This window comes from Buceros rhinoceros, unplaced genomic scaffold (genome assembly GCF_000710305.1).
Source record: "Buceros rhinoceros silvestris isolate BGI_N320 unplaced genomic scaffold, ASM71030v1 scaffold19181, whole genome shotgun sequence".
Classification (NCBI taxonomy): domain Eukaryota; kingdom Metazoa; phylum Chordata; class Aves; order Bucerotiformes; family Bucerotidae; genus Buceros; species Buceros rhinoceros.
In genome coordinates this window covers 13,072-23,299 of record NW_010396232.1, presented here as the reverse complement: position 1 = coordinate 23,299, position 10,228 = coordinate 13,072, and the positions used below count along the sequence as shown (strand labels likewise).

General features: G+C 43.9%; 1 protein-coding gene across 2 annotated transcripts in view; it reads right to left on the bottom strand.

The window, feature by feature from the left end:
- The window catches only part of TKT (transketolase), a 21,413-nt gene that overhangs the window by 2,830 nt on the left and 8,355 nt on the right, over nucleotides 1-10,228 (bottom strand). For both annotated transcript variants that reach the window (XM_010145852.1, XM_010145854.1), the window contains 5 exons: nucleotides 9,086-9,242; nucleotides 5,021-5,151; nucleotides 3,585-3,668; nucleotides 3,313-3,406; nucleotides 1,527-1,649 (listed from right to left, as the gene is read on the bottom strand). In XM_010145852.1, coding sequence (XP_010144154.1) covers nucleotides 1,527-1,649; nucleotides 3,313-3,406; nucleotides 3,585-3,668; nucleotides 5,021-5,151; nucleotides 9,086-9,242 — 589 coding nt within the window. The remainder of the gene's footprint in view (nucleotides 1-1,526; nucleotides 1,650-3,312; nucleotides 3,407-3,584; nucleotides 3,669-5,020; nucleotides 5,152-9,085; nucleotides 9,243-10,228) is intronic.

Here is a 10,228-nt window from a genome sequence, read left to right as displayed (position 1 = left end):
GGGCTGAGTCAAGCTGTATGAAATTCATCAAGCCCAAGTGCAGAGTCCTGCACTTGGGCCACAACAACCCCCTGCAACGTTACAGGCTGGGGGAGGAGTGGCTGGAAACTGCCCAGCAGGAAAGGACCTGGGGGTGCTGGTTGACAGCAGCTGAGTATGATCCAGCAGGGTGCCCAGGAGGCCAAGAAGGCCAACGGCATCCTGGCTTGTATCAGCACTGGTGTGGCCAGCAGGAGCAGGGCAGGGGTTGTCCCCTGTACTGGGCATTGTGAGGCCACACCTTGAGCACTGTGTCCAGTTTTGGGCCCCTCAGCTCAAGAAGGACATTGAGGTGCTGGAGCATGTTCAGAGAAGGGCAACGAACCTGGTGAAGGGTCTGGAGAACAACTCCTACGAGGAGCAGCTGAGGGAGCTAGGATTGGTTAGGCTGGAGAAAAGGAGGCTCAGGGGAGACCCTACTGCTCTCTACAACTATCTGAAAGTTGGGGGTTGGTCTCTTTTCCCAAGTAACAAGCAACCAGACAAGAGGAAACGCCCTCAAGTTGTGCCCAGGGATGCATTAAGAAAAGTTTGAACATTAGGAAAAATTTTTCACCAAAAGGCTTATCAAGCACGGGAACAGGTTGCCCAAGCAAATGATTGAGTCACCATCCCTGAAGGTATTTAAAAGACATGTAGATGTGGTAGGTAGTTTAACTGTTGGGCTTCATGATCTTTTTCAACCTAACTGATTCTATGATTCTAAACAAAATTGTGGCACAGAAGCTGGAGGAGTCTTATAGAGACCACTCTGCTTCTCCCAAGAAGCATTTTATTTTAAGATTTAGTCATGAATCTCTTAGAAACTCCCTCCTGTACGTATCACGCACTTCTTACCCTGGCTTAAGAACACTACCAAATACGAGCAACAGATTCCAAAATGGCCCGTAAGCAGGTGAGCTGAGGGAACAAAGAAGAGTCCAGTGAGGACGTAAAGTGCTCTAGCTCCTCACCGGACCTGAACTGCTCTTTTATAGTAGTGGAGAAGAAAGAGGGAGAAACTTATCCCAGGGTGACCGCAGGAACTTCCAAAGCCATCTGATTTTAAGCAACATGGAGTCAAGCTTTTGGACACAGGGAAGACGTAAGAAACCTGCACAGGACTGGTCTGTCTCTCTTGCAATTTAACAAACTGCAAAGCAGCTGCTGCAAAGCCATTCTGCGAACATCCTGTGCAGAATCGCCGCACAGAAGGAATTCACAAGAGTCACTGGGCACAGACAAATCAAGACTTCAGCTGGGACCCAGCATACAGAAGGGCACACAAGGCCAAGTTAATCAGAAAGGCCACCCTGATTAACCCATTATCTATCTCAGGAAACCGTCAAGCTAAGTAAGTGTCAACTTAGAATCGTAACAGTAATGAAAAGGCTAAAACCTCTCTTGTGCTTTAACTGAACGACACCATCAGGTCCCACACCTCTCTCTCAGGTCAGGAGAAGCTGTGAGCTTCCAACCCCCGGGGAACAACCGCGGACCCAGCTCACCTTCATGGTAATGGTCCTCAACAGTGATGATTCTGCCCTTGGTCGCTCTTGCGTTTTCAAGTATCGTCTTCTTATCCAGCGGCTTTATAGTGAAGGGATCAATCACACGGATGAAGATTTTTTCTGAAGAAATGGAATGAAACGATTTGCAACATGAATTTGGAGTACACACGGCAATGCAAGTGGCACAGGCAGCCCCTGTGATCTTTTGGAGCCATTATGAAATAAATTGTCTACGCTAACTCCCAGGTATCTGTACTTACGGCTTGTCTACCACAGAACCCAAACAACCCTCTTTTTTTGTGTTCTTTCTTCATGCACCTTGTGAGACAGTAGTACCACCCATTCCACAGACAAACTCCAGGCAGAAAAGCCTTGGTAAGGGACTCAGGGTCACTAGGAGTGACCTGGCGCAGGGAGTGCCTGTCAGCACAACAGTGATCTGACTGGCCTTCCCACAGGTAGGAGCAGAATCTAGTCACCAGGAAATCCTTCTTATTCAGACCGTCAATCAATCACAATATTTTTCCTGGACCTTTATTTTACATTTAACTTTACTGCCAAGCTAAGCACAATCTCCTCCTGCCTCTTTGCTCTGTGGGCATTCTGAATTCTTCACTGCAGGCTGCCCACCTATAAGGTGCATCTGTTCGAACTGCCCCAGCCCTGATCGCGGTGCCCTTAAAGTTGCATCAAAACCAGAATTTGTCCTGTCTTCACAGGGCAGGCCTAGACGACTTGTTGAGGTAAATGGCGCTTGTTTATAGAGAGCAGCTTCTGTCTGATCCTAGCTAGCGGAGCACGGAGTCAGCTCCTACCATAGCTCAGGAAGCCCTGTGTCATGTTGAGTTTTGTGACTGAAGGCTCCTCAGTGGCCAGTGTATTTATTTCAGGTATTAGACACTGCCTCTGCACTAAAGGGTTCTCTCTCCATAGCTGGGTATTCACACTTCAGGACCAGCAGAGCATCGCGAAGCATGGGGAACGCAGGAAAACAACAATAGTTCTGAAAACACAACTTCCAAAATGTCCTAAGCCTGACAAGGTCATGACAAGATGTCCATTCCCTAGACACAGCCTACAAAGCCACCAGTAAGCCACAGGCAGCATTAATTGCATTATCTCTCATTATGTGTAATCTCTTCCTGGGCGCAGGCTACTGACTCACAGATGGGTTTTTGATGGTTTCTTTATCTTCTTAATTCACTGAAGGATTTTTATCTATCTTTGCTATCGGCCCACTTGAGCACTATCACAGAAGTACAGCCTCCCACGGTAGTTAAAAGTTGACACATTCATTCAAAAACGCCAGGTTAGCAGTGAACCGTATCCACCCCAAGGCACTGCCTACCCACAGCGCTGGGTGAGGGCACGGCCAGTTGGCTGTGGCTCAGCCGATTCTGTTAACTGGCCACAGCCCGACTGCCTTCGACTGCGTCGGCACCCTAACCGCCCGGACCGCGTGCCAGCCACGGATCGCTCCTGCCTCCTCCGAGCTTGCTCCACGATTTGGCTTGCGGGGCACTTTCAGTACAGGTTCTAAGGAGACTCCGATCTGGTCAGGTTGGCAATTTTCATGGCTGCTACTGCTGCTAAGTTAACCAAAACCTGCCCCTTAGGCAAGACTGGCAGATAGGCACTGCGCTGCACTGGTGACTAGTTGTCTGTAACATTTTAATTAACGTTCACCAGTACTAAGGGTGAGTAGTCAGTTAGGCTGAGTGGTCTGATTTCTCTGTTGCATTAAATGATGAAAAAGGAGAAAACAACCCCATAATGCGATCACCTTTTCTCAGCTGCTCTGCTGCAGCCAGAGCCTCGTGCAGAGTGACTCCTGCTCCGATCACAGTCACGTGGTCATCCTTACTCTTCAGAATCACCTGCAGGAACACGTTCCCATGAATTTTTAACCACGAATCTTACTGGCATTTCTCACATTTCTGGAGATTTTATTAAAAAGATCAAATCTTTGGCATTGGAATGCTTTAGTGGGAAGGGGGCTTTTACAGGAGGAACTTTGTGTATTTTTCCAAGTCCGTTTATCTGGGCACTATTTACCTTTGCCTGTCCAATATGGAAGTCCTCATTGTTGTTGTAAATGACAGGGTTTTCAGGACGACTAGTTCTTATGAAACAAATGCCCTGTTTTCAAAGTAAACATATTGTAAGTTACAAAACCAGAAAAGTGTTGGCATCCTAGTTTGTAAACCCTACGAGAAAAACCCAAACAAACATCAAACCAACTTTTTCTATTTGCCCGGTTTTTACCTTTCTGCGTTACTTCTGGTTCTACTGAGTAAACTTTTGTGCCCCCCGCTCTCCCACCCCACTTCCCATTAGTCCCTTCTCAATAGCTGCTCGTTGCAGAGGTTACCATACAGTTAACCTCTTCTTAGAGCACTCATAACTTACAATTTTCTTTCTGATTCCAAGATCTTTATTTCCCTTTTGTTCTCTTGGGGAAATGGAGAATGCTACTCGAGTTAATTAGAATCTTGGAACTTTGCCATACACGTGCAAATTTTACTCTAGCGACTTTAAAGCAAAAGAAGAAATGCTCAGCTGAAAGCGAAGAAAAACGCTTCTCATCGGTTAATGCTCAGATGCCCTTCCAAAGGAAGTAACAAACCAGTAGTTAAATCTAATCTCTCCCTCACGCTCCTTTCCCCCACCTCATTTTTTTTTTCCGTAAACCACTCACTGTATTTGTTACATGCCATATTTTCACAGTCCTTCACCTGAAAGCTGTACTAGCATGACTGAAATTTTTCAGATTATTTGCTCCTTCCTCAAGGTAAATTCCTATGGCAGCCAAAAGAAGTGTCCATCAAAGAGATGATCCAACCCAACGCTACCAATGACATTTGACCATTACTATGTCCAGTCAGCTGAAGGTAAAAGAAATCAGAAACTCTGTCACAGTCACACGGGAAGTCTTAGTCGTCTTCAGCCACAGTCAGTTTAACTACAGTCCACCACTGGCAACAGAGGAGCAAGAGATGACCAGTGAGACCCTCACCAGCATGAGCACCAGCTCTCACTATCTCCAGAAGATGGGACTGTCTTAGACTCTTGAGGACCTGACTCCTGAGCTTTCACCTACAGGTACTTGATGATGAAAATCCTCAAGAGACATTTATCATTCCATATCCAGCTTCAATTCTGACCCCAGGATACCATACTGGGAGAGCACTTTCTCTAAGTTTGCTAAAGACCCACAAGGGAGTTACACCTGCCCTTATTTCTGAATCAATAGAGACCCAAACTGCAATCGCCGTGGAATCATTTACATCTCCCCGAACGTGGCCCACAGCACTTCAGGCTGTTCATTCTGCACTAGCCCAGTGAGAACGTCTGCAACCTTCCCATGCAAAGAAAACATCCCACGGCCATGCGGGAGCCTTTGAAAGAATTTATGTGGGTAGAGAGAAGCAAGAAGCAACAAAGGCAGTAAAAAAAATTATTCTCTGGCTCAGGAATACTCAGATGCGAACCTTGGTGTTGGCAGCTATTTCCACTGCTTTTTCCGTGGCTACAGCATCGCTAGGGTAAAACACAGTGGCATTGGGAATAGCCCGGAACATGCACAGGTCCTCCAGCCCCATCTGAGATGGCCCATCCTCGCCTAGAAGAATTAAACCCGGGTTACAAAAGAATAAGTGCACGCTTTGGACAATCACTCAATATAGCAGTGAGGTTCAATGTAAACCAGAAAAAAATTAATAAACATATAAAATCAGGCACACACAGGACATGCAAGTCTACCTGCTTGAGAAAAGAATCATCTTCTCCTTAAACTTGGAACCATCTAAACAGTAAATAAAGATAGAAAGAGACTAAAAAGAAAGAGAACTAGGGTTAAAAAGAAAAAGTAGGAAATAAAGTATAACAATAAAACAACACAGAAGGACGATGACTAAAGTAGGAAGGGTATAGATACTGAAAGAGGGTCACAAGAGGTCTGAGCATCTTCAGATTTACATGGACTGAGGCTGCACAAGCAAAACTTCTACTGGTCAGTAGTGTTCCTCTAGATTTAAACTGCTGCAAGTGGGAAAGGAGGATTGTGTGGGTTCCACTGGAAATGGAGAGTGTATTTGGTACAACTGCTCTAATTCTTAGGCTCACTTCAAGATTAAATGGTGTGTATTTTTCAATATTAAGAAGTCTTTAAAGGGTAATATGGCATCTGTGTGGTTAAATTAATTATGGCATAAACTGAGATCAATAAAAAAAGCACTGCTAACCAGAACATGTGCTGGATGCCATGATTTTCCACAGTTAAAGAAACAACCACCACAACCCCCCCACCCCTTATATAACAGTGCTTTGGGAATGGCACCGTTCCAAACCAACCATGCAAGGAGTTGTGAATCCAGTCATGTCACAGCCTGCAGAGCAGAAGCGGGGCAGTCAGCCTTCCCACATGCACCCACTACCTGTTAACTCAAGAAGGACGAGTTCACGAGGGAGGAGGAGAGTATTTTCATAAGAGCAGCACAAACCTCTGAAGAACTTTAAACATGTTAAAGAAATCAATCGTTGAACTCTGACACTACACAGTACTAAGAAAGTAAGAACAAACCAGGAAAAGAGAGTGTCTCAGCTTTCAGTTATGACATCATGAAAAAAGTTCTCAAAATCACTGTTTCTAAATCCATATGCACTCTGGCGGCTCTCAGTGGACATCTTCCTTCCCCACACAATGCACCCATACAATGCATATATGTAAAAAATATATGTAAAAAAAGTGGAATTGTTTATGAGGAACAAAATTAACTGGTGCCTGACTCCGAATCTTACCCAAGGTAAAGACAGTACTCATGCTTCTCCTACTTTGCTAGTGTACTTTTGCCAGCATTCGCAGTTCATACAAGTAATTCACAGTCCAGCACTAAGCTGAGTTTGGCCCCAAGTGCATTTTTATGAAAATCCTGATTTATGTGGTTTTAGAGTAACACAGACCAGAAGAGAGTCATTTTCAATTACACCTGAAAAACCTACATTTAGAGCTTAATTAAAAAAAGTGACTGCTTAATGTGAACAGTATCGAACGTCTAGAATATAAAACAGGTTGTCTGAACACCTGATACTTCTATTCTTTCCCTGTATGTTCAGTTCGGAAAATACAGATTTTCCATCACATTCGCAGTTCATACAAGTAATTCACAGTCCAGCACTAAGCTGAGTTTGGCCCCAAGTGCATTTTTATGAAAATCCTGATTTATGTGGTTTTAGAGTAACACAGACCAGAAGAGAGTCATTTTCAATTACACCTGAAAAACCTACATTTAGAGCTTAATTAAAAAAAGTGACTGCTTAATGTGAACAGTATCGAACGTCTAGAATATAAAACAGGTTGTCTGAACACCTGATACTTCTATTCTTTCCCTGTATGTTCAGTTCGGAAAATACAGATTTTCCATCATTCTCTTATGACCTTGAAAACATATTTAATGTTTTGTTAGATGTTCTGGTCCATCAGCAACTCAGTCTAGGAGTGAACTTAGTACAAGTTCAGAAGGTCATTGTGATAGTTATTAGCATAAATTTAATGGGTCCAAGTTTCAGTGGAGCAGAAGCCCAGGTCTGCCTAGAACTGCAGACGCAACATTTCAGTTTTCACCACAGATCCAGTCTGGAGGCTGAATTCCACGCAGGCCCCCAGTTCTCACAGGAAGTACACTCAATTCATACCTGTCCACTTAAAATGGAATTTTCTAGCTGTTAAAGGATTTCTCTGCATTACTTTCTTCTACGGCGTGGTTGCAAAACTTTGGGTTCAAATTCTTCTTTGAAAACTAGCGTTGAGGCCTGAATTGGATCTGTAACTCAAACCACTCCATAAATCTAAGTATGCACTTCACAATCACAGCTCCCAGCAGACCGTTTCAACTGCTGAAAATTGAAACGTGGAAGTGTAGTTCTAGGAGACAATTCTGGTAACTCAAAGACATTTTATCTTCCGGAGTGAGCAAAGACCAAAGCTAACTGGCTTCTGCACCAAGACCCTTTGCCACTGGCTAGAAGAATTAAATTGGATTGAAGTAGACTGCGATGAGGTGGGAGGACTGATTTTAAAAAGAAAAGAGGCTTGTAATCAAATCCCTCCCTTAATGACCTACACAAGCCATAATCTGATATGCTTTACTTACAGTCTCCACTACTAGAGCATACTCCACACCGCTGTGAGTTACGCTGGAGGTTCTGGATGAGGTTACACACGTTTATGAAGCATCTTTAAATCTTTACTGATATTACAGGTCTAAACTAACTATTTTGCTTTAAACAGCCCCCCACGTACACACCAGGCTTCTAGCCAAAACTATTACTGGCATTTTCCTCCTTGGTATGCAAGTCTGTTCCTGTTTTGATGAGTGGTGTCTACACATTTAATTAAAAAAAAACAAAACTCCCTTTCTCCCTCAAACCAAAATCAAAATATGATCTGACCCAATATGATCTGACATGTACCAAACAGTTACGATGGGAAGCAAAGACCAGAGAAGGTACTGCTAGCAAGAGCCCTCAGCCTGCTGCTCGGAGATGTGCTGGGGACACTGCAGCACAACTGAAATCTTACAGGGAAAAGCCAGGGGCTCCTGAGATAGCAGGGGCTCCAAATTTCCCTGAAATTTCCCAGAGAAATACCTCAAAAGAATTAAGGGGTGTTCCTCAAAGAAGGTGCCGTGGCTGACAGCCTAGTTGAAGTGCATCTACACCAACGCACGCAGCATGGCCAACAAACAGGATTTGGAAGCCACCATGCTGCTAGAAAGCTACAACCTGATTGCCATTACTGAAACTCGGTGGGACAAATCCCATCACTGGAGTGCAGCCACTGATGGCTGCAGGCTGTTCAGAAGGGACAGGCGAGGAAGGAGGGGCAGAGGTGTTGCCCTCTACGTCAAGAAATGGATTCAGTATGAAGAGCTGTCCCTGAAGAGTAGCCGCGAGTGGGTTGAAAGCTTATGGGTAAGAATTAGAGACCAAAGCAATAAAAAGAACCTTGTGGAAGAAGTATGATTAGTTTCTCATTTTAGGGACTGGGAAACAAGCACACAACTATTCTCGTCCCAGTGAACGTCAACTGCAAAGCTGGAAAGGAACCCAAGCTCCCTGCTTTCAATCCAATCCCTTTATATCGCTCTATACTTGTAGAGTAGAAAAGCTTGTAGGGAATAACCATGTGGGACAGAACGTATTCCCATATTGGCTTGCAGTGAAAGCCAAGTTTCCTGAATCTAATTTTTGTGGTTTTTAATATTGTGCCAACCTTTAAGAAACAGGTCCCAAACTGAAAAAAAAAAAAAAAAAAAAAAGAGGGAAAAAAGCAGATAAACTGATGATGGTTTGAAATCTTTCTCACTCCTTCTAAATGCAACAAAAGGTCTGATACAAGTGAACTGCAAGCATGACTTCTTTCTCTAAATGGTGCCACTGTTCTACCATCACAGCTATATTACTGATTGTCTCCACCAAGCACTATCAGCTTGACTGCTAGACACTTATCACTGAATGGGTGGAACTGCTGACAGATAAGCCCAGGCTGCCCTTACCGATAGAAACACCGCAGTGCGACCCACAGAGATTGATGTTACTCTCAGAGATGGCAGCCATGCGGATCTGGTCAAACGCCCGTGTGAAGAAGGTAGCAAAGGTGCTGGCAAAAGCAACAGTTCTGTCACGAGTGGCACAACCAACTGCAACGCTCACCTGAAAAGAGGGAGATTGCACAAGAACAATGAATTCCTCATTTATCAGTTGTCTCCAAGAGATCATCTGTATGACTTTATATCATAGAACTTAAGCAAGAAGGTCTCAGTGCAGACTGAAAAATCTCTGTCCAGTCCTGCTCCTACCTGCTGGCCTTTCCAAAAAGGAGAGCAGGCAACCTGCTCTCCCAGTATCTATCCTCCAGCATCTCCTCTGCTCCTTGCCTCAACAGCTGTTACTGCTGATCTTCACTGACAACTTTTCTGTACCTGCTCCAAGCAGCCCTTCACAAGAGTTTTAAGACTTATCACCCTCTTTCTTTATCTGGATCAAAGGCTTAAACCTTCAGTCCAAAGGACATAGTTTTACTATCTCCAGCAGACAAAAAGTATCATTAGTAAGTGGGAATGGATTTACCCATGTTACTTGAACTAGTGTTTACTGAAAGGGCCCTTCTTCAGCAAGATGGAAATTAGAACAAGGTCCTTAAATTGTTTATTGCTACAGTTACCCCATACGTTTATTTTACACAGATATTGGTCTCCCCTTCATGGCAAATTTCTCCTAAGCTGACGTAAACCCAAAATGCCTGACTCAAGCTCATGAAACTGCCCTAGTATAAAATTTGCAAGGGACAGTCCATGGGTTCTTTGGTTATAAATCATTTAAGACAACAACAAATTTCTGCCTGAATTTGTGTCTTTAATTTTTTTTTTTGCTTCAGTGAATCCATCCAGGTGGCAACTAAAGACTCAGTCAAAAAGATGAGTTACCAAATTATTTTGGTCCTTTCTGTACAAATTTCATCAGGCTACACTTACTGTTACTCTGCCTTCATCTTTATACCCCAAGTCTAGCGCAGAACCTATTGTCACATTGTGACATTCAATTTCTCGTGAAGAAAACAACACCCCTAAAAAGACTTTTCAGAGTTAAATCTCTACACATCACGGTGGACAGTTGTTTACATGTTGCCATCTCCTTGT